General features: G+C 40.0%; 2 protein-coding genes across 12 annotated transcripts in view; one reads left to right on the top strand and one right to left on the bottom strand.

Annotated features, from left to right (window-relative positions):
• Positions 1–12: 12 nt before the first annotated feature.
• ABCG8 (ATP binding cassette subfamily G member 8) overlaps positions 13–25,143 on the top strand; it is a 51,246-nt gene continuing 26,115 nt past the window's right edge. For 7 of the 11 annotated variants that reach the window (XR_013635586.1, XR_013635585.1, XM_073339090.2 and 4 more), the window contains exons 1-3: positions 13–5,627; positions 5,725–5,863; positions 7,752–8,013. The gene's annotated coding sequence lies outside the window, so the exon portion shown is untranslated. Of the gene's footprint in view, positions 5,628–5,700; positions 5,864–7,751; positions 8,014–25,143 lie in introns of all 11 variants that reach the window. The other 4 variants (XM_073339091.2, XM_073339089.2, XM_073339092.2 and 1 more) reach the window with 4 other exon arrangements.
• On the bottom strand, positions 679–24,937 carry ABCG5 (ATP binding cassette subfamily G member 5). The gene is made up of 12 exons (XM_073339099.1): positions 24,777–24,937; positions 22,128–22,264; positions 21,807–21,905; positions 20,163–20,295; positions 18,388–18,527; positions 17,282–17,411; positions 9,245–9,458; positions 8,787–8,992; positions 7,628–7,766; positions 4,338–4,523; positions 2,996–3,108; positions 679–1,847 (listed from the first exon to the last, which is right to left on the bottom strand). Exons 1-12 carry the CDS (start codon positions 24,796–24,798, stop codon positions 1,651–1,653), a joined length of 1,716 nt encoding a protein of 571 aa, XP_073195200.1. The 5' UTR covers positions 24,799–24,937; the 3' UTR covers positions 679–1,650.

A 25,143-nucleotide genomic window follows, 5' to 3' on the forward strand; every position in this document is an offset into this window, starting at 1 on the left:
AACATCATGTGAATTGAAGGTGTTTTCTGGTGAGAAAATAAACCTGGATCCTCAGACTCAAGTAGATTTTGGAAAATTTAAAAAAGATTATTCACAGAGATGGGTTTAAATATGAAGAACGGGACTCTTAAGGCCATATGTTTTGTTGGTTTTTTTAAGTTCCTACATAAAATAGACATTTAAGGGCATAAACAGATTATTGCAAGCCTAGAGCTGTACCTGTGTACACAAAATATAATGTGTACAGAGTCAGATGTTTCCCAGTTTGCAGATACATATTTTATGTACTAATTAACCCATTAATTGATAAGTGCTATAAGAGAGAGACTTTCACACAAGCTGCCTGATATAATGTAGTTAAAACCAGGTTCTGTTAATCTTGTATAGGAGAACATTCCCAAAGACTATACCCATTCTGCATAGAGCTATGTTGTGGCTCCTGCTCACCAATAAGATTGAGTACTGTTAGGATTTCTGGACAATGAGAACCGTTCTGCTACCCATCCTGGAAGTGATAGTTTGTTATGGTTGTCAAGTTTAATGCTCTAATTTAATGAAGGTGTTACACTATCAGTAAATATAAGTCCCCACCCCTTCATACACACATTGTGGGATATTTGTGTGCATTAATAAAAGGAAATTTAGATTAATGGTAGAAAATTATTCCTAATGTTCAGTATCATAGTCTTCTAGTGCAATTAGAAAAGATGGAAATGTCATTGATAGAGAAAGTCAAACTTAGCATAAACCAGTACAGCTCAGCCTTTTGTCCATCAGCAGGATGAAATATTTTGAGAACCAAGCAATAGACTATTGAGGTACTGAGACAAGAGGTGGCCTATGAGCAGTATGTCATCTTACCACAAAAATGGACAGATGAACCACTGGGCTAGAGCACATAAGAAAATTCCTTGGTGAACTATCCTGAACTGGAAAGGGACTGGGCAGGATGATCTAACATGAATTTTTCTTTCTCTGAATGTTATAGTTTATTATGTGTAACATATTTGGTCACAGGTGCTGAGCAATTTCACAATTTCTAGGCTCAAATTTATGTACAGATTCACATATATTCACTTTAATTCATACTTGTAATATCTTAGTTTCACCCTTTGCATTAATAACTTGAAAACCTAAGAAAGTAAAGTCCTGTCATACAACCGAATTACCATGTCTATTACATTATGCTTTGATATTTTTAAATGATTTATTTTGGGACGGGGTGGGGAAGGTGAGGTACAGCTGTTAGAGGAAATATTGTTGTGCCCCTTGGTCATCAAGCTTGCAAGAATAATCCCTAACAAAGCAAATTACATTTGTTCCCATGTCTGCACCTCTTTATTAAGTGCACTTACAAATATGTTAAAATATTTTTATGAATTAAAAAAATACCCAAAATGTGTACTTCATAAACTGAAATTTTTAGTTAAGTGTTTTGTTCATAGTATTTAACATGTTGCTTCCAACATGAGTTAAAACTGTTAACTGAAAGGAAAAAGATATGAATAGTGTGGACGTAATTCACTCCTCACTTGCTATAATTTAGAAAAACAACAAAACAATGGGTACTACTTTGCCCAAATAATGTTTTCAATTACTGCAAGGTTTGGTATATAGTACTGTATAGCCAGTTTAGAACTGCTAGCATTTTTATTGCCTGACAATAATTATATCTCTTATTTTAAAACTCACAATTGCTAGAATGACAAGTGCAGGTAGGAAAGCATATAGCATTAAGAAATCTGTTGTGAATCTGGACATTGCATCAGGAAAGGTTGTCTCAATGAACTGAATGCCCTGCTGGAAAACACATGATGTGCCAACTCCAGAAGAAACATTGGAGCCACCTGCAAAAAAAAAAAGTTTTGTATTATAGAGAATGCAGGCTGGTTACTGTAAGTGGTGCACTGATTTAAACATCTGGATTCCAACTTCTACTCTAACTCAGTTTTATTTAATATACTTGGCCTTACAATTTATTTTAATATAACATATATGTTCACAACTCCTTCCTGTTCCCCTGTGGGTCTGGAGGGCACTGTCCGTAGTGGAGAACAGTGTTGTTCCAGGAGATTCTGGGCAGAGGCTGTACAATTATTGTATGTTCAGAACTCAGCTCTGCAATGACTTATTGCTTCACCGTAGAAGCTTGAGAGCATGTTGGCAGATCTCTTGCGATACAAATACCACAGCTCATACAGCTGCTGCAATGGTTCTGTGGTCCTGAAACTGGAGTAATACCCACAGCGTGGCTGGGCAGGTAGATTTCCTTCCCTTACAGGCATCCCAGGAGCTCCCCAGTGCCCATCCCAGCCAATCTTCTGTATATGGGAAATTGGGGCATTCTTCATGTTTCTGTGTCTAACCTGCATTGCATTTTCTGAAGAGAAGAATGAAGCGTCACTAGAACCTTCCATTTCACTCACACCAAATGGAAGATTTAAGGCCCATCAAATATGCTGTCTGCGAGGACCCATAAGCACTGGGAAGTGGTTTGACTTAGGCTTATTAATATTTATGAAATACTTTGAGATCCTTACATAAAAGTGCAAGGTATTATCCTCATTGTTGTGATGAAAGCCTTTGACATCTTCAAGGTTGCGTTACTGCAATATGCTCTATATGGGACTACATTTTAGAACCATCCAAAATTGAAGCTAGCATATAATGTGTTAATCTGCTTAGAGCATGTAGTATCTTGCCATGATCTGCCTTGTCTGTCTGCGGGTTTCAAGGAGATGTTAAAGGTGTTGATTTTCACTTATAAACAGGGTCCCATGTGTTCCATAGTTGGAGAATTTCACCCCTTGTAATGGGCCTCACTTGAGGTCCGGTTGGGAAGCATAACCTAGTGGTCATGTGTTGTATTTGTAAGTTGTATGGGTTGCTTAGAAAGGTGTAGGCAAGTACTCTTTGTTAGCATGTTTATAAATTTAAACATATATTTCATTAAATTGATTTACAAAGGGCTTAAGGGGGCTCAGTGAACACTTACCACATGTGAAGTTTAATCCATAAAATTCATTGACGGCAAGAACCTCACTGCTGTATTTTTGGAATGTAAGGTAACTTAGAACTTTAAAAGGTGTAGGCATGTTTTCTGTGTGCCTTGAACAAACAAAAACTAGTTAAATTGGGCTTCTGTTATTTCAAGAACCAATACTACCCAAATTTATAATAACTGCACTGCTCCTTTCAGCATCTTACAACAACATCTCACATTTTAGAGAGTGTTCTTAATTTGCCTGCACAATATTCAAGTACAAACTGTATTTGTGACAAATGTTGAAGGACCTATTAAGGAGACCAATGACCATTAACAGTGTCAGGATATACAGTAATGAATTGTTTGGGTATGGTTGCAATTAATTTTACAACTTATTTATATTCATGTTGCTGTGTCATAAAAAAAAGCTAATAAAATGACAATGGAAGAACTATTAGGAGTGATCAGTGTTATCTGCATAACAGAAGTCTACCATGTGTATTCAATTCATTTCCTCTAAAGTAGACACAAAGTGAATATTAAGGCCTGGAGGACAACTAAAGATACTTGCAAAACAAAGAATTAATAACGTGAATCAAAACAGAGTCTTGAATCAGCTCAGTGTAACTGTACTCAGCAAATATATGCACTTCCTGTCTCTCATACAAAGATTCCAACCAACTCCTTATCATCCAACACAGCAAATGCAGCAGAAATGTCCAGCAATCCAAGACCCACTGGCAATATTGACTCTCTTCATAGACAATGAAGAGATTCACAGTCTTAATTAGCATTGTGTGTACTAAAAAACATGGTAAAAAAAACCCACACATTCTCACTCAAAGAGATCAGTAAGGCACAGAACTAAGGTGGTGGGAAATACTTTCACAACAAAACTACAACCCTTCACTAAATTTCGCAGTGACTAAAAGGGCACTGAAGAGAGTGTTAATGTAGTTTTACTTTGCAGAACAAGCTTTAGCTGAAATCTGTTTACAGGAGAAAAAGCACTGTCAAAGATGGCACAGAGTGATACTTTTTTTGAGAACCACTTTATCAGGTGTAGCCATGCCAGTGAGGAAGTGGCTTTGGCATTAACTATCATTAGGCTTATTTCAGTTCTGTAGGAAAAGTCAGGATTGAGTGTGTCCCATGTATTTAGTACAAGGTTTAAAAGATCAGTGATTAGATAGTTGCCTTGCCAAAGACTACAGGTGCACTTTATCTAGTTGTTACCTTGTTGCGTACACACGCATAGACTCACCTTTAGCAACAGAGATTCTTGAGACTATTCTATAGTTACATTATTTTATCATTAAAACCACAATTATTTAGTAATACTTTTCCTTACCTTACAAGCCCAGTTCCAACGAGCACTCCTGCTACATTAAGTAGCAACACTCCACTGTTGACTACATTTGGATTTTGAACCACACCAAGCAAAACAAGCGTTAGTAGCTCACCAATTATATGAGGTACTAACACAACAGCAAAGAAACATCCAAATCTGGAAACATCAGGGTTCATTCCTACAGTCCTGTGCAAATACAGGCAAGAGAGCATTTTAAAATATAAAAATAAACATTATGGCATCAGACTTTTAAAAAACATTCTCCCTTTTTGTACCCACAGGTGCACTAATATTTTGTCATTTAGTCATGGAGGTACAGTCATGTAGTTGGATGTCTAAATAACATCAGTACTGTATGCAGCTAATTACAGATGGAATTTTGTACCACAATATTTTATACAGGCACATTCTGGGTGCAAAAAAGGATGTTGGATTGGGGCCCTGCTTAAAATCAGGCTGTTATAGTCCTAAAGAAGAGTGTACACATCCTTAGTACCCTCTATTAAGGGGCATCTAAATTAATTTCCTCACTCCACAGAAGGAGTCTTAACCCCCTTCCTGCTCCTACTTCCTCTCCACGAAACAAAACATATCCTTATTTTTCTCACCCTTGCTCAACCCACCTGCTAACAAATCTGATCTCCTCATACTACCAGCTCCACCCTGGTTCTTCCCTAACTTGACCTCTCAATAAGGCCTCCATGGCCTTCCTGTGCGGCTGGCATGAAGGAGTGGTCAGGATAAGCAGCAAGAGATGGAGCACAGCTCAAGGTAAAAAAAGAGGCTTACAACAACAGATAAAGACAGTCTCTGCCTGAAAGAGTTTACAGTCTACAAAACAAGTATACTGTAGAGAAGACAGAGTGAGTCTTTGCAGTTGCTGGCTCTCAGAAGCTGTATAAGTTGCCTGCCATTGTTCCTGAAAAGGAAGTCTACCTCAGCAATGGTCACAGAATGTTTTCTACATCCCCCTTCTCAGGGAATCAATTCACTGGGTAGGTGTAATGGGAATTGCAATAGGGGACAAAAATCTTAGTGGAGAGAGAGGTTTTTTTATATATGTCAATCAAGGGGGAATTTTATTGGGGCACAGACTGACACAGGACCTCCCTGGCTGGCAGGTGTTTATTGTTTTGTTTTTTTAGGTCTATGCCAAAATGATAAGGAGAGGGACAACGTTGCCTGAAGGTGACTGCTTCCCTAAATACTAAGATGGAGTAAGCAGGAGACTAATCATGAGAGCAGGTCCCTCCAACTGACACTAGGAGCAGAAACTCTTCTCCTTTTTCTGTAAGGAAAGATTTTTTTCAAAATGTTTTTGTTTGCCAAAGTCCCCTCTATCTCTTCACTTGGGGGCTTGCAGTAATTTGAAATCCTCTGTAAAAAGGACTTAAGAAAATGATCTCCTCTCTGGAGTAACATCACCATTCCCTCTTGAGGAACTGAAGGGAAGAGGTGGCAGTTAGGCTGACGACTGAGCATGCATCAGGACACGTGGTGGACGTAGGTATATTTGGTAGCCCAAGGTAATAGTGCCTTTCATCATTGTGTTCATTTTACTGTAGACCATAAAGTAACTGTAATTTTGCTATCAATTGTCACAGGAAAAATGACAGTACATTATCTTCAGTGTACCACACTCCCCATCCTTTATAACTTAGACAAGCAGACAGAATGATAAGGCTGAATAACCTTGGATAGAAATCTACCTAGTTACATATGTCTCAGGGCTTTTAATTACTTCATCGTTTCCCAAACTTTGTTCCGCGGAACACTGGTGTTCCGCTCGATCTGAATAGGTGTTCCGTGAAAGAATCTAGAATTTAATTTTGACTCTTGCACTTGATTTTTGTACTACTTTATACACGCTTTCCAGTTAGAAATTGTTAGTTCAAGTTATTTTAAATTGGTATTTTTGCTTTGTTTTATAAAATAAAATATATTTAAGCATAAATAATGCAATTTTTTATTTGAAAACCAAACAACTACAAAATAATATTATAAGTGTTTCGTAATAGGCTAAAAAGTGTTCCGTGGCCAAAAAAGTTTGGGAAATGCTGAATTACTTTATGTCTGATGTAAGCATCGTTACTTTCTTAGGAGCTATCACTAGCTTTATAAAGATTATCTAGAGACATTTAAGAGCCTTTTGTGTTGCTTAAAACTGGAAATCGCCTGCCTGTTTTTTGAACTTCATATCTTTTTGTGAGATTGATTATAGTTAAAAAAAATACATCATGGGATTTAAGGATTTAATAAATTTTGGGGGAAATGGAAAGCAATTAATAGAAACAATGATCACATAATCAAAAGATACAATTATTTGCTGTACTCTGCATTAACTTCTGCAAGAAACTCTCGAGAATTGAAGGGAGACTATGCCATAGTAAGCAGCCACTCTCCCCAAAAACTCTCAGAATGCCAGCTTCAAACTGTTTGCACAGACAGGCTTCCACAGGATTGGAGGCTGTGGGCCTCTCTACCCTTGTGCATGCCATGAAAATGATATAAGACCTAATCCTTCAGAACTTGCCAAATCTCTTAAATAATGAAGGGTGAGCAATACCTTAATCCTGGATTTCAGTGGGACCACTTGTTGAGTAAGAAACTATTCAATATGAGTGAGGATGGCAGAATTAGGCCTTAAATAAGTATATGAAGTTACCTTGAACACTCCAAATATTGATGTTAGGGTATTTCCTATAAGAAGTACAAAGCAATACCGCAAATACTGAGATCATCTATTTGTCTTAGATTCACAGGTTTTTAAGGGCCGAAACAAGCCTTTTGTCTCATTTTTGTGTCGTTTATTAGAACATTTTCACCAAAATTCTAACTCACCAAGGCTATGTCTATACTACATAGCTTATGTCAGCATAGCTATGCTGTCATAAGTCCCTTGTGTGGATGCAGCATACACCGATAGGAGACATTTTTATGGTGATGTGGAAACATCACCTTCCTGAGTGACTGGTTTGCCAACAGCAGTGCTCTTATGTCAGTATAGCTGTGTCTGCACTAGGAGTTTTGTCGATACAGCTATGTCAGTCAAGGGTGTAGGTTTCTCTCACTCTGACCAGTGTAGCTATGCTGGCATAAGTTTTGAGTGTAGATAAGAGTTAGAGTAGGGTAAGTACTATATCATCCCTATGCCTTTTCTTTGCTTTTCTGATCTCTCTGAAAGGCAATATCTTAAAGCCTATTCCTGGAGGCCTGTTCTTGACACAGGAATTTAAGAGCACCATAATGAGAATGTAGTTTTAAGAAGGTACAACTGTCTCAGTGCTTACCAGTATATAAAGGTGCTGAAAATCACCATACTGATGATGCTGAAGGGAAGGAAATGTAGTATGTATGCTAACAATATTTGCCACTTCTGATATAAGCCATCTTTGCTTTCTTGGTCACTGACAGCACGTAATGGAGGAACTGGAGTGGAAGGTACAATAGGAATTAAACCACCATTGACCAAAAGTACCATGCAGAAGTTGATGCTCGCAAAGCTTAGACAAGACAACTTGACAACTCTTAGACTATTTCAGAAACACTTTTGTTTGAACCCATCTGGTTGGCCATTGCATGTGAAAACCATGTTCACTAGTAGATCAGATAGTCTATACACAGAACCAGAGGTGGCCAGATGCGGCATGGGAGATACAAGCTTCATCTCTAGCAGGTAAGAATCTGACACCACTCATAAGAACTGTCTTTGATGGTCAATTTATGGAGATGTCCATCTTCTACGATGATGGGGGTCACATATTTGCCCTTGATTGAAAGAACAGTTTTCACCCTCCAAACAGAGATACTGTTACTATATGGGAGGCCAAAATATGGCACTTGTGAAAGAAAGAAAATTTGAAAATAACAATTCTCAGAAGTATAAGATACCAACATAATACTTTCAAGGATAAAAAAGTCTAATAAAGACTTCTACTCTTAATCACTGTTGAAGCCACCCATGTCATATGCCCTTTCAACCTTTCCATGCCCATAACTGTGATCTCAATTAACAGAGTGCAAATTTGCAGCTAGACTTTGTCCTACCTTTACACAGCCAGACAGGGGCATAGGAGGAAGTAAGGACTATTCCCCACTTGCATAGTTCATATAAGAGCTGGCCAAAAATGCAGCCCCAGCACAGAGGCAGAAAGTGGACAAGGAAGGACAGGGATTAGTTGGAGCCCCAGTTCCATACTCCCTGCCACCTTAGCTAGGGGGCCATGCCAGGAGAGCATGCTATACTCTTTAAATAAGTGTAATAACTTACTTCACTCAGCACAATCAGGTTGCTCTGAGTTATATTGTCTTTGTCTGTGTCACTATACTGTACCTCCCATTGCGTCCCTGTGCGACATTGTGTAGCCCTTAAAATTAGCATTCTTAAAGGCCTTTTTCATAGTATATACAGTACTTGCTGCACATAATATGGAGGAACGAATAACTTACACAGGGCAACAGCATTGAGCATTCCTGTGTAAGGTGGAGCACTCACACACTGGTAAAGGAGTCCCACGCGATCTTGCAGTGCTCCTTTTAGAACATCACTCTTCAGTCTGAGAAGGAACAATGCTAAAAACAGGCCAAACAACAGATTCTGAAAAAGACGCATGGTTATGCCAATCTTATCTCTGGAGAAGTTTCTTGTTGTCCTCCTGAAATTGAAACAAAATCATTGTACTATTTTTGTTCGTTATGACTGATAATGTGTCCAGCTTTGAAAAAGAAACAAAGGCACTCTGCCCCAAAGAGGTTTCAATGTAAAAGGCAGCATAAGGAAAATGGTATGCACTGGGAAGCCCAGAGGAAGAAATAACGTATGTGCCTATATGCAAGGTGAATAAGATTATCCAAATAAGGTTATTAGAGAGCTTCAAAATTATTATTTTTTTAGAGTGAGTTCTTACCGTAAGAGAATCCATAGTTTGGAGACTGCAGTGGGTGAGTCTTTGCTTTTGAATGGTATTGCTGGCAGGTCTTTCATGCGTTTTGTTCTTTCAATGGCCTCCAAAGTCTTGTGAAAGATCTCTGAATTTCTATAGGCAGATGTAATTATGTGAACTCTTCTGTAGGTTTCCAGTTCGCGTTCTTTGCTTTGAGTGTCCACAGATGTCAGATCCACTGCAAATTTACTCAAGTGTTAAACTACAGACATTATCAAAGGCCTGATCATTTCCCCTTCCTACTGTCCTTTCACCAAAGTCTTTGTAGAAAAATCTGGAGAAGGAGGAAAAATCTGCTGGAAACTGGGAACTTTTCACCTTGTGGAGGTTCCTCTCCATTCTCTCAGTGTGGGGAATTCAGCTTCTGGGAATGTCATTTCTGTGGAACCCTGACTCTGTGGAGTCCTAGATCCTGAAATGAATGGACTTGCCTTTCACTGGTAGGGCCTCTAAATTTGTTCCCCACTGACAAAGAACCATATTGCCATTGCCTATGCCCTAACTCAGGGGTGGCCAATCTGAGCCTGAGAAGGAGCCAGAATTTACCAATTGACATTGCCAAAGAGCCACAGTAATACGTCAGCAGCCCCCTCATAAGCTCCCCCACCCCACTCCCAGTGTCTCCTGCCCACTGGAAGCCCTGCCGATCAGCACCTCCCTCTCCCTCCCCGCACTTCCTGACCAGCTGTTTCATGGCGTGCAGGAGGCTCGGGGGGGGGGGGGGGCGGAGGGGAGGTGGAGCGAGGGCACGGCAGGCTCAGGGGAAGGGGGCGGGAAGGGGTGGAGTGGGGGCAGGGCCTGTGGCAGAGCCAGGGGCTAAGCAGTGAGCACCCTACAGCATATTGGAAAGTTGGCGCACGTAGCTCCAGCCCCGGAGTCAGTGCCTATACAAGGAGCCGCATATTAACTTCTGGTTGGCCACCCCTGCCCTAACTCCTGTTCAGGGAAAAGAAGGTGCTAATGCTGCTTAGGATGGATGGATGATCAGATTTCCACTCAGAAATCTACCAGGCTTTGAGGACTGCCCACCATACAGAACAACTTCTCCTTGACTCCTACCCCTTCTCTACTATGAGATACTCCAACCTAACCCATGGAGATTCATTTTGTGAAATATTGGTCTCGGGGGATAACATGCTACCAGAGTTACTTCTCTTCTCTCGCCAATGCAGCTTTGCCCTGTTGCACTGATTTTTGCTCCCTCTTCTGGTGGAGGGGAACTTCCAATCTCAACAACCCCGCCCCCACCCATTTTAAAAATGTAAAATAGATGATGCTGGGCTGGTCAAATTACCCATTACTGTTCCAAGCCCCGTGTAAAGCAAAAATTATTTACTGCAGTGGAACTTACAGAAGATAAAAATTCTGCATAGCTGGATGCTCCATATTAATAAATTCACCTATAAGTTGGTCTTGCCACCAACAGCTGTTTCTTATTATTAGCAGATGAGAACCTTGGGTTCTGGTTGGTTTCAGAGGAACAGCCGTGTTAGTCTGTATTCGCAAAAAGAAAAGGAGTACTTGTGGCACCTTAGAGACTAACCAATTTCTGGTTGTCTTCCTTGTATGATCAAATGCTAATGCTGTGGAGTTTTGGAAAATCACATTTCTTTTGAAGCAAGCAATCATCTAACTTGACCAATAGCATCAGAACCTAGATTAAAGTTCTCAGAAGCATGTGTTCTAACAGATCACTTACTTCTCTAAACCTGCTAAACTGGCTACATAAAGTGTTCATATTACACCTTCTCTTCATAAGTTTTGTTTTTTCAGTGTTGTGTATGCTTAAACTCTAAGGGTATGTCTACCCTGCAATTAGATACCTAAAGTTGACCCATGCAAGCTAACTCGCACTCGTGGGGCTCAGCCTATGGGGCTCTTTAATTGTAGTGTAGACGTCCAGGCTCAGGCTGGAGCCCAGACTCTCTAGGACCCTGAAACGTTAGAGGGACTCAGAGCTCAGATTGCAGTCAGAGCCTGGCAGTCTACATCGCAATGAAACAGCCCTGAAGCCTAAGCCCCAGGAGCCTGAGTCAGCTGGAATGGGCTAGCTGCGGGTTTTTAATTGCAGTGTAGACATTCCCTAAAATGTTGTCAGATGGGAGTTAAACCATAACAAGATGGGAGTTAAACCATAAAGTACTTTAAACTCCTTTGTCCAAGGAGTTTAAAGTACTTTACAAAAGATTAAGCTTCAGAGCACCTCTGTGAGGTAACTGAAATAAGCAATATTGTCCTCAGCTGTAGTGGTCAGTACTTCCAAAAATCAGGTCATATGTCTTTAAAGATGGGGATCCAACATTTAGTCACCCAAACCCAGAAGTAACATTGAAAAATTTGGCCCTAAGTGATTTACTTAAGGTCACACAGCAAGTCAATGCAATGAGAGAGTTTTAAAATCTAATCCCTGCACTAACCACTAGGCCCTGTAGTTAACATTCTGTTCTTTATTTACTGTCATGTTTGACAAATACCAAACATTGTACTTCGACTCCATAATCAATACAATCCATTCTATGAAACATAGAGCTTTATTTTCCTCTGACACTGGTGTAAATTAGGAGTAACAATAGTGAAAACTGACCTCAGGGATAACAGATTCAGACCCCCTGTTTATATAGTCAAAATGCACAGAATCTACCAATTTTCAGAACACTTGTAATTCTTTGATCTAAACTTTTTTCTTTATTTTCACATTCAAAGGTTGACACTTGAAGAATGTAGCACTTCGTGTTTACTGAATGTTTTAAAATGTGAGTCTAAATCTCAGACTTGTGACTTTGAGACTATTCAAATTCATGATGACAAAATTATCCTTACTGTCATATTAGTATTTTCAGCTTTTTTCAATTCCAGCTTCACGTCTACAATCATTCTCTCTCCTAATTGAAGGCAGAATGCCACCAAAACAATAGAAAAATACTGTTTCCCTCTGAATGTACCATGCTTCTTCGTATAACGTCTTGGACATTTCTGGATTCACTATTTAGCGTTCAAACAGCATCAGCAATCAGTCACCCAAATATACTAGATTAAAAGTATGGGTTCTTTGAGTATTTGTGCATGTACATCCTACTCTAGGTGCACATGTACCCCATACACACTAGAATAGAAATCTGAATTCCTTACTGACTTACATCCTGCACATCCTTGTGCTCTGCCCCCAAACCCAAGGGCAGAATGGCTGAAACCATTCCTCGGTTCCTTCTTATCACCAGTGGCATCAAAATGAAACTAGGCTGTGTCTGCTTCTTACCCCTTACTACGTTCTTCAAGACTATCCTTACCTGGCTACTTAAGGGTTATTTCCACAGAAATCCATCCTTTTTTTTTCCCTTTAAAAATGTACTTAAACTTACTTTGTTTGGGTTTTTTTTAAAACAAATACTTATTTTCTCTCAACACTTTTTGCCACAACCACTTAAAATAGCAAATTCAAAGCCTTTGGGCTTCATTCTGCCCATCTTGTTACAGACTCATTCTCCTTACAGAGCGTCATAGCTCTTTATTTCATCTCAACAAGAGCCATGAGCCTGACCATTGCTTTGATGGTCATTCTCTTCAGGAATGAGAAAAATCTAGAGACACGCATCTAAAATTATATCATCTGGAGGAGTTTATCAGAGGCACTTAGGACCCAGAAGAACAGGCATCAAGCTTCAAGATGGAACCGTCCACCTCTAAATCCTACACTGTCAGCACCCCCATCGACTGGAATATGACTCCCGAAGATGGAACTGGTAAGGAATCTGGCCCAGCACTGACAAGCCCAATAGAATTCATAGCATGCCAAAGATCAGCTTGGCACCAATGGCTGCTCCAGCACCGAAGACTGGTACTGTCTCCTCCATGCTGAGGCAAGGTAGATGAGAGCCCCAGACTAAGCATAGTTCCTGGCACTGGTCTTTCTCCCCTAAGAATAGGAAAGTTGAAAGGCCTAAGAAGAGCTGTTCACCTCCACTCTCCTCCCAGGGACTGAGCACAAAGTGCTCTTATGCTTCAGGGCAAGCGACAATGGTTTCAGCTTTAGGTCAGCTACCCTGGTTCCTGCCGATACCAATTCCTCAATGCCAGTCATCACGGTACTGATATTTGAGCCAGCACTGGCAACTGAGCCACTAGCTTCTCCCAAAGACTCATCATCATCATCTTCTCCTCCTCCTGACAAGGTGCCTCTTTTGGCTTTGGATTATTTCAGGACTTTTCAAGAGCTGCTGTCTCAAATTGCTGTCACACTGAAACTGAAACGTCAGTGACTGATGAAAGGTCCATAACTTATTTAATATCTTCCATTCCTCCACTGTGGGCAGGTTGCCAATGCCTATAAATGAAGGCATCTTGGAGCCAGCTACAGATCTCTGGAAGACCACCACTACCCTTGCATCACTGCAAAACCAGCAGAAAAAAAATAAAGTTCCACGGAAAAGCTTTGAGAAGTTCTATACACATTCAATCCCTGACTCTTGGGTATATCTCTGTGGTTCATGAGAAAGCATGCCTGCATGGTCTACCAACAGTTACTCCTGAAGTAAAGACCCCAAAAAGCTGTATCTCTTTGGAAGGAAAGCTTACTCCTGCACTTCATTCCAACTACACATACTGAATTACCATGCATTATTCATCAAGTATGATTTTTTGATGTGGGACAAAGTGTTTCCTTTTGTGAACAAGCTTCCTCCAGAAATCAGGGAGACATCAAAGGCCACTGAGAGGCAATGTAGCCTAGTAGCACTGGACTGGGACTCAGGGACCTACATTCTATTCCCAGCTCTGCCACTGGCCTGCTGGGTGACCTTGAGTAAGTCACTTTACCTCTCTGTGCCTCAATTTCCACATCTGTAAAATGGGGATAATGATACTGACCTTCCTTGTAAAGCACCCAGACCTATGAATGAAAAGTGCTATATAAGAGCTAGGGTATTTCTTATTATTACTATTATATCTTGTTATCACTATATTGGTGGAGGGATGCTCAGAACATTCGGAAAGGCATAACCTTCTCCACCCCTCTGCCTACAAAGACACTGACCATAGACGCATCAGGAACTGGTTGTGATCTTCACCTGGACTACCTTCAGATACATGGGATATGGTCCCAGAAGGAGATGAGCCTCCCCGTAAACATCCTAGAACTCTGGAAAATCAGATTATCTGCAAACCATTCCTTATAGTTTTAAAGAATTCCACTGCACAGCTCTTCACAGACAACACATCTGCATTGTATTATATATTGTTCATCACCTCTATGCCAAGAGGAAATCAGATTATGGACATGGTCAACTCCATGGGATAACCCCAGTTGCTCTTCATCTTCCAGGAGTCAACAATAACATAGCAGACAATCTGTCACCAATGGTCTCTGAAGAGCAACATCCTCAGCCTGATATTTCAACAATAGGAAATCCCATTATAGACTCATTTGCCATCAAAGAGAGCACAAAGTGCCCAGGTTTTGCTCCAGGAGAAGCCTGAGCCCAGGATCCATGCAAGACACTTTTCTCATACCACAGAATCAAGTTCTGATGATATGTAAAGTCCAGAAGGACTGCAGCTATATCTGGCACTGCTTGATGTCCTGGTAATGATCCCTTATGGACATCTGCTTTGCGATGTCCACAAAAACATCTTTTTTCCGGTATCCAGCCACAACAACTTCCTGAACCAATGCTTCTTCCCAGATGGCGATCTGATCCATGGTCTCAGCATGGCTCCAAGCAGCTGTGCAAGACATGTTGTTGGCTTTGGGAGTGCTATCACAATTGTATCCTGAGATCCAGGAGCAAATGGGGAACATCTGGCTCCATACCAGCTTCTTATGGGGGTGCGCGGTTGTGCTTGGAACTTGATCAGAGCAGGGAGGGCACACAGGTAACCGGACAGGTTAGTAATTGTCAACCTGCAAAGCACTGTGGGGTAGCCATTAAAAGCATGCAAAAAGTATTGTGTAGCAGTTGGTCACGTGGATGCAAACAAATTCAATTTGGAGGAAACTGTGATCACTTTGCAAGATGACTCCAGAGTTGGCGACATATGCAGAATTAGAGTGCAGTGATGGATTGTGTCATGTGTATGTAAGCATTTTCAAACCAGATTAACTTGAGTTGAGCCAGTTTAAAACCCCCATGTAGACAAGCCCTCCAGCTCTCTGAACTCTCATTCAGTTCAACTAAAATCTTCCTTGCAACAATTTCACTATGCCAACTTCCTAGCCAGTCATACTCAATTTTTCCCACTCTACTGTATCCAGCGCTGCTTCACACTTATCTGTCGATCTTAATATTGTCCTTTCAGGACTCATGGACCCTCTCCCTTTGAATGCCTTTCTGCTCTCTAAACCATTTCACTCTCAAAAGGGCCTTTTTGGTGGTCATTACATCAGTCAGTAGGGTCATCTAACTCCAAACTCTCCTGGCTGACCTTCCTTACACAGCATTCCGCAGAGATAAGGTGGTGCTGACATCTCACACTAAATTTATTTGCAAAGTTGTTTCAGACTTTCATTTAAATCAATCCATTAATCCCCTCATTTTCTTTACAAAACCTGCTCCTACTCGTCAGAAAAGAAATTTCATACTTAGACATTTCAAGGGCCTTGCTATATTACTTGAATAGGACAAGCCCTTTTAGACAACCAATCTTTTTGTTTCCATAAGTAGCACTTCTAAAAGAGAATCCATATTTTTCCCAGAGAATGTCTAAATGGATTATGCCATGTATTCAGTCTGTTATTACATGGTTGATATACCTCTTCTGCCAAATATTTGACTATGGCTCAGGCTGCCTTGTCTGCATATTTCAGAAATATAACCATGTCTGAGATGTGCCAGGGTGTTACCTGGAGCAATCCCCTCACTTTTGTTAAACATTTTGTCCTTGATTTGGGCGCAAGATTGGATGCCAAATTTGGGAGGTCAGTGTTACAATCAGTGTTTAATTAGTGGCAACTAGGACTCCTTAGTTTTACCATCCAGACGGGGCATTGCTTGCCAGTCACCTAGAGTGGGGAGTGGGATGCACATGGACAATTTCTCAGATTAAAAAACCCCAGCAACTTACTTCACAATAACTGTGGTTCTTCAAGATGCTGTCCTACAGCGTGGATCTCATGACCTGCCCTCCATACACACTTTTTTTTGGTGAGTCTTTCTGACATTGATTTGCTGAATTAGCACTAGAACTGGTGGGTGTTCGAGACTTCTCTGCCCTTTATATGCCGTTGGCCGGGGTGGGGCACAAGGACATGCAGGGCGCAAGTGCAGCCACACAAACACTGCGAATCAAAGATGCTAGTCTCATGTGCTTGGGGCACGTGCACCTCGAGTGGGATCCACACAGACAAAATGTTTTGAGGTAAGTAAATGTTTTGTTTTAAATCAGCAATAAGAGCCAAATACTACATAATGCTGTGGAGCTTTATAGAGTCTCTGAGCATCTTCAACTTCCACTAAAGTCAGTAGGAATCAAAGGCACTCCATACTTTGGAGAATCAAGTCTAAATTCCTAGGAGCAAAGGAGCATATTGAATCCAGAGGATTCATGAACCTGGAACTCTGCTTGTGGAATTAGTGTGCCTTATTATTTCATATTGCTCTATTGCAATGCTATTGTGTATTTTCATTGTTCCCTTATCCAGAGGAAAGTTCACATCTGTTTGCTCTTTCTTTTCCGGCTCTAGTTTGCCTATCATTCAGGCATCTGAATGTTCTATATCCTACAGGTTAAAATAAGTATTGTACTAGATAAAAGCAGCATGTTTTCAAAACTGACCTAAACTATTTTGTTGCTAATCCCACAGTTACTTTTATTCTCAGATCTAAGACCAGTTGTTCTGTTGAATATGTTACATAATTTTATAGCACTGATCCCCTCAGAAGCAATGGAACAAACTAGCTCAGCACAATTACAAAGAACAGGAAGAATTAGAATGAGTTATGCTGGCATAACCTGTTTGCCTAGAATAAAATGCCAACATCTTTGCTAATATGAGTTGGATAAACTTACCATAAAAGTCAAAAGGATTTGATTGTTCAGGACAGGCGTAGCTGCAATCACTAAAAAATGTGATCATTTCTGAAGGGTCCCCACAGAAAACCAATTCTCCAAAACTCATGATGGCGATTTTGTCAAATAACTGGTTGGACAACACAACATATATTAATGAGATCAACTTACTACTAACAAGGAAAACATTAATATTGGAATAGTACTTTATAATTTGGTAAATAAAGGCCCTTTAGCAAGAAGTGTAGATTTGCCCTGTCATTACATTTCCTTATTGTATTTCTGCACTGCCAAATGTCTTTTTAATCATAAACTATTAGAACTGACCCTTCTTAAAGGTATTGGATCCTACCGGGTATGAAGAGAAAGGTGCAGTCTGAGCACAGGAATGGGAACCATGAACTCTTGACTTCTCAGTTTTGACACAGCCTTGCTTTGTGACCTTGGTCAAGTTGCTGACCCTCTCTGGGTCTCAGTAACCCCAATCTGTAAAATGGGTGCAAAAATACTAATCTGCCTCAGGAGGGTCAGACATACATGCTTACCACTTTCTGAAAGCCAGGGTGAAAGCCACCCTGTAAAGGTGTCTCAGGTTGGATACACAAAATCACCAGCCACTTTTAAAAAAATTGTCCATTAAGTACATTGTCTTTTTAAAAAAAATAAAGACAAACTGTGCCTCAACTGTCACCCAGCTGTGCCTCAACCTATCTGTTATTAGTTGGTCAATTTCTTGCATTACAGAAGAAATGGGTTTTGGAGAGGAATTTGAAGGAACCTGGAGAGGAATTTGTTATAAGTTCAGAAAGACAGGAAGGAGGAAGGCATGAAGGCGGTTGTGGACAAATGAGCAGTTGAGGTTAGCATCAGTGGTACAGCAGAGGGATCAATGGGAAGTGTGACTAGAGCAGCAGAAAGGGGCAGAGCTTTAAGGGCCTGGAAGGTGAGGACAAGCAGCTTGAATTTGATGCAGTCGAAAATGGGAACTAGTGTTGGGATTTGAAGATAGACTGTATTTAATTTTGTACTAAATAACTCTCATCTTCAAGAAAAACTGCATGGAGTGATGCTCAGTAAGAATCTATTATCATTTTAATATTCCTTACCCTGAAAAGTTCTGACCGTGGTTGATGAATTGTAATAATCACAATTCTGTCTTGGCGAGCAAGTTCCGAAAGCAACAAGACAATCTGATTTGCAGTCATGCAGTCCAGTCCTGTAGTTGGTTCATCAAGTAACATGACTTCTGTGAATATAACAGGGATAATTTCTGAAAACTCAGTTAAATGGTAAGCAAATTGTATAGTTTCTGTCCTTTATAGGTCATTCAATGCATGCTGTAGAATTATCTCTAAAGTGTGACAGCCATGCAAACCTGTGTACACATTTATTTCTCTGGTCTGATCCTTCAGCCTTTACTTGGTTCAGTGGTCCATTTTCAACCACAGTGAATACAGAGTGCAAGATCAGGTCCTCTCTTTGATACTCAGAATTACAACTTGATCATTTTTTCATGTTGACTTTTTCTCAGTGAAGCTACCAAAATAGATTCAGTGTGTTTGTCAGCTTTTAGAATTAGCATTATAAAATGATGCTTTTAAGGATAGGATGCTACATAAAATTAGCTAAAAGTGTGTATTCTGCATGTACACAGTATACACAACTGTGCTTTATATAATGAACTATTTAAAATTATCCTGTAGTACAGTATGTAGTTCTGTACATGAACCAGTCTTATTAGTGCATTATTTTCTTTGTAATTTTAATGTGTATTTTATTATACATAAGAATTTGGGGGGTGGGAGATGGAAGAAGAGAGATACAGTCCTGGAAAATGAATTATTTTATTTTTTCCACAAAAGAGGTACAGCGTGGACAATTCCCACTCTGACCAGTCAACCAATTTTATTAGTATCTATGACTGTTGTCATTGCACCAGAGTTCATGCAGTGTATAATGTAGTATACATCATTCATCAAGGGAAATTCAAATCTCATTTCATCACTGGCTGAATTAATGTAGCAAACTACAAATGTTGATTCTTTGAATTATTGCAACATAGGTATTATATTGCCCCTTTTAAGTTCCCAACAGAAATTATAAATTTCTTCACAAAAATGTTCAAGAAAGTAGTGGATACAGCATATCAGTGCTCTAAAAGTTGCATTAGCTAAGGTATGGGGTATGCTTCATTCACTGGCTGGTTACATTAACTTATGTATGAGCACGGCTATACTGCTAAATGGTTATTCCAACTGAATTGCAAATTTAAGTAATTGTCAAGGCAAGTAGAGTTTGGGTATAGGCTACTTTTTTGGCTCTGTTTTATATCCAAATAAATAAATATGAAGAACTAAGTAATAATAATAATAATAATATTTAGCACTTACATAGCACTTTGAAAACACAAAGTGCTGAGCAAACATTACAAAATTAATCCTTACAACTCCCCCCTAAAATAAGTACATTTTATTAGCTCTGTTTTACAGATGGGAAACAGAAGCACAGACAGTTGTAAAGGACTGAATTTAAGCATATGGTTAAACAATACTTAAATCCCTAAGATCTATGCATGTGCTTAAACTTAACTATCAGGGTCTATGTGACTTGCCCAAGGCCACAGCATAGGTCAGTGACAAAACAGGAGTCTCAGCCTATGCTCTAGTCACTAGACATTTCTGCCTCTCTGCAGAGCTGATTGTGCAATGAGCCTGCATGTTGAAATCAATGGCAGTTTGGAATGTGGATCTGTGATAGAAGAAAAGTGCTATTATATTTTAAAATGTTATTTAGAGGTGGGTGGTGGGAGTGCGTGCAAAGTGACAGCATAATGAAAAGGACAAGGTATTTGTTTTATTCTGAAAAGCTGTTCAGTACTCACTAGGATCTTGTAATAGCTGGGCTGCAATTGAAACGCGACGCCTCTCACCACCAGAAATTCCCCGCAAAATACTGCTTCCAATTACATTAGTAGCAACATGGCTGAGACTCAGCTCAGCCATAACAGCATCTACCTGCAAAATAGTTACAATTTAAAAAGACACAAATGGTTCATAAGATTCTAGACCCAGCAGTTCTCTAACTGAGTGACATCTATTGTAAAATTGTTCATAATCTCTTTTTGCCTTTTTATCTGGTTTGGCTATTGTCTTCATGTCTGGCCACTTTGGACAGATATTCTTTTCCAAAATCAGAAGAGTGTCTAGAGGCCACTATCCTAGGCAACTTCTCACAAACAGCTTCATAGACTTCCATATCCCTGGCAGCAGCCATTTGCCCTCTTGCTAGAATGTTCTTCTACCAGACAGCTGGCTGTACCTGTATCTTGCCAGCTTTAGGGCACAAATAGAATTCATCTCCCCCTTCCCCCCAGAAAATTGTAAAAATGGCTTCCATTGCCAGCTCTATGAAATAAAGCACCTGGATGGGCACAAGTGACACTAAGAAATTAACAAAAAGAAAAAGAGTACTTGTGGCACCTTAGAGACTAACAAATTTATTTGAGCATAAGCTTTCATGAGCTACAGCTCACTAACACGGCTGCTACTCTGAAACTAAAGAAATTAACGACAGAGATAGACCTCTCCTTTTGGGTCTCCCAGTCCATTTGGTGTTTATTTTTCTTGTCTCTATTCAGATTGCTAGTTCAGTGGGGCTGTGTTTCTTCTGTGCATGGTGCAGGGCTGATCACTCTGTCAGGGGTTAACAAATAAATAATAACATCAATTCCTCACAGTAAGCAGCAGTAAGTGAGGAGGATATAGATGCTTTGTTCTTCTTCCAGGAGGGAAATGATGGAGTTCTAAATGTATGTAATGATGTAATGGTGCCCAGATACTATGGGGATGGCCACTTCAGGAGTTCTGAATTTGGTATCAAATTCAATCTCCCATGCAATAGCAACTGGTACTACTTCAGGAATGACAATTTCATTCCAAAGAGACAAGGCGGGTGAGAACATCTTTTATTGGACCAACTTCTGTTGGTGAGAGAGACAAGCCATTGAGCTTACACAGAGCTCTTCTTCGGGTCTTCTTCTGTGTAAGCTCAAAAGCTTGTCTCTCTCACCAACAGAAGTTGGTCCAATAAAAGATGTTCTCACCCACCTTGTCTCTCTAATGTTCTGGAACTGATACAGCTACAGCAACACTAATTTTGTTCCAACATATTCATTATTTCCCAAGATGGCAGCATGACACAGAATTGGCATTCAGGAGATCAGAGAGTTTTATTCCTGGCTCAGTTGCTGAACTCCTTTGTGATCCCAAGCAAGTCACTTCACTTGTGCATGCCTGTTTCCTCATCTGTAAAATAGGAATGATGATACTTGGCTTCCTTTGTAAAGCACTGTGAGATCTATAGATTAAAAGTGCCATTGATGAAAGGATAATGTGAGAGCATGAATTGAACTTGGGAATCCAAATCTGCTAAAAGGTAGTGTCTATAAAATTAGGGTATCTGATCTGCTGGACATATCTGAAAAGATTCCCCTGTTTGTCTCCGTGGAAGAATAGAACATACTGACCTTCTTTTTAATGAAGTCGCTGGAGTGCTTCTGAAGTGCGAGTAAAGCAGTGTAAGTCAAAGATTCTTGTACGGTGAGATAACCTAATAAGATATCATTCTAGAAAAGGAAAAGAACAACAGTATTGTAGTAACTCTGGGCGTGGTTCTGCTTTGACACACATTTCATACCAGCATAGACCCATTGACTTCTGTAGAGTTACTCCTGATTTACAACAAGATTAGTGAAATCACAGTCAAGCCATATGATTCTATTATTATTATCACTACAACTTTGTACTAACAAAAAGGTCCATGCATATGAATTAAATTAAAAAACAACCTGTTGAACGTATGAGAAGCAGTCCTGAAATTGTTCTTTCTTCAGCTCATGCCCATTCATGTACACATCACCAAAGAAATTTCCTTTTTGTCTCAGTCTTCCTGATATTGCATCCAGCAGAGTTGTTTTTCCAGAGCCTGTTAGACAGTTTACAAAAATTTTCATTCAGATTAGTTCTTACTTTTACTATAGCAGCACCTATAGGCCCCAATCAGAGGCCAGGACTCCATTGTTCTAGACACTGTGCACACGTCTAATGAAAAAATAGATATATATTTTATCACTAACAATGGTGTGAAAAAGCAGCCCATGAAAGTTAAATGGAGTGTTAGAGTCTGTGTAAATTTCTATTTATTTCACATCACTTGTTAAGCACCCTCATTGTGCTTGATGCTATACAAAACATTGAGGACTACAATTCCTGTCCCATTTGTCCCTGTTTACAATCTAAACAGAAAGACAAAACAGATCAGACAAGGATGGAAGACCAGGACTGGTTCTGCCTCAGAGCATCAAGAGCACTTCTTCTTCTAGGCGAATTTTTATAGGAGACTAGTAGGTTTTGTGGGAGAAATAAGTTCTGAGGAGAAATGTAAATGAAGAGATTTCACCTTTGGTTCCAGGGGCAAGAGGGAATTCCAGGAATAAGGGGCAACATGGGAGAACTTATGAAGATGAGAGTGGGAGAAGGCTATGAAGGTAGCTAGGAAGGTTGAACAGAATAGTGAGGAAGAGGAGCAGTAGTAAGAGTCAAGAGCAGCGCTGTAGGTAGGGGCAGGTAGCTTGAACCACATTTGGAATGCAAGAGGAAGATAATGGGGGATTTGAGAGGGCCTAACTCCTGTGCAGCACATGGCCTATGCACCTTTTAAGTATCACTGGAAGCTCAAAAAAGAGTTTAAGTAGGACTTAAGTGATGAATAGGCCCTGTGCTGGCCCTCTGCACAAGGTTAAATTTCATCCAAGATGAAAAAAAAGATGAAAAACATTAACCCAGGAAACCATACACATACACAGACCTGAAAAACTCTGGCAAGTTTGGAAGAAACCCTATTGTGACACAGAGGCCCTTTGGAAAAAGATCCCCTGTTCTTTGCAAACAACTCATCTCAGGTCTGACAAACTCACTACACCAAACACATCTTGCAGGGTATTTATTCATAATGGGTAATGTAAGGTATCTACAGAAAGCTCGTAAATTATCAAGACTCATAATCATTGTGAAATGTATGTATGGGTAATATTGAAGAAATAATATAACTATATTGAAAGGATGCTTTTTTGGTCTTGGATTAAAAGTTAGACACCAGGGGATGATTCATCACAGTGATGGATCATTCAAGCAGAATTGTCAACACTCCCTGGTTAGCTAGTGAGGTAAGGCGAGGCTCAGTTGTCAAGCCTTGCTTCCCAAGACTATCGATGGGACAACTGCATACAATTGAAACAACTTGGAGGTGAAAAAGGACCATTATAACAGACAGAGGGATCACCCTATCTGTGAATAAAGACAAAAGACTGTTTCACCATAATACAGAGTGGGGGAAAGCACTCTGGATCCATTCACTGAGTAAACATCTTGTGGCGCGGGATGTTTTCATGAAAGTTTGGATCTTGGTTCCTGCAAAGCCAGCCAGCTCTACAACAGATTGAACTTTCAGGGGAAAACCTACTTTATTAGATAGGAAAGATAACTATTAATAAGCATAGGCCCAAGCTTGCGTTTTATGATTTTGTTTCATATTGTGACCATTCATTTCCATCACTATCTTGTTTCTAATTGATTCTTCATTGTTTCTTAAATAAACCTGTGGGGGCAGAGGATCTGGAGTTTCTGTGAGTAGCCAGTTTAGGGGCTGGATATCACAGGGGAATTCTTCAAAATGACTTGGAGACCAGGATGCACCTATTGTTAACATGCAAGGCAAAGACCGGGCTGGCATAGCCTGGAGGAGAGTGCTTGAATGGCTGAAAGGCTGGTGGTGTCAGGGCACTAACTCAAAGTTACCATGGGCAAGACCCTCTCTCACCAGAGGCAGGGAGAAACAAGGTGACTTACTGTCCCTGGTACCCTGAGAACCACCACACATATATTCTACTGAGACTGCGACTGAAAATGCCACCTTTTTAAAGAGTACAGGTTGATGGTGCCTATGTATGCATTGATACAGCTTTTCTTTTTCAGAAAGTCTTGATAGTCTGCAAGGGTTCCATTATTTAAAAATACAAATCTTTTGGCTAGATCCTTGACCCTGCTAAGGTCACTTGTGCAGTGCAAAGTGACCTTAAAGGCACCCTGCATGAGAATCTACAAGTAGTGTAAAGCCAGAATAGCTAGCTCCATACCAGCGTCCCTCCCAGCCCCTTCAGGGTAGGCAGTGGGAGGGGATATTCTGGTGTCAAGGTTGTGGAGACTTAGGGCAGTGTGCTTCAGTAATCCTCACCAGTGTAATGCCCCCAAGAAGGCCATTCACTAGAGCCTGTTGACAATAATTGAAAAGTAAATTATTAATCTAAGTAAACCAGTGCTTATCCACATTGTGACCTTATTACAGAAGTGCCCACATTCAGAACAGTCTACGAAATTCATTTGGCATGATTTTTTTTAAAGTAGTATTGTTTTAGATTTGGAAGTTTTGAGCTACTTACCAGAATTTCCCAAAATTGCCATAATCTGGCCACTCTCTATGTGAAATGAAACATCTTTGAGGATCTGCCGTGTGTATTTTTTATGATATGATGGGATATCCCACCAAAGTCCAACACGTTCTCTTTAAAAAAAAGAAGGTTGAAAAGGCTGAAATGTGGCATTTGAAAGAATTTAAAATAACATGCAAGAAACATTTCAAAAATTGGGCTTGTGCCCTTTTTTGCTGCTTTGATGTATAAAGAGGATCGGAAAAAAATAATTTCTAAAAGGTTTTTTTTCTGCTTGTTTTTTATCTTAGTAGAACCAGACTTAACCTTCCTGATCTAACCTGGTTTTGGTGGAGGACCAAGGGGAAATATAAGTAAT

This window comes from Lepidochelys kempii, chromosome 3 (assembly GCF_965140285.1).
Source record: "Lepidochelys kempii isolate rLepKem1 chromosome 3, rLepKem1.hap1, whole genome shotgun sequence".
NCBI lineage: Eukaryota > Metazoa > Chordata > Testudines > Cheloniidae > Lepidochelys > Lepidochelys kempii.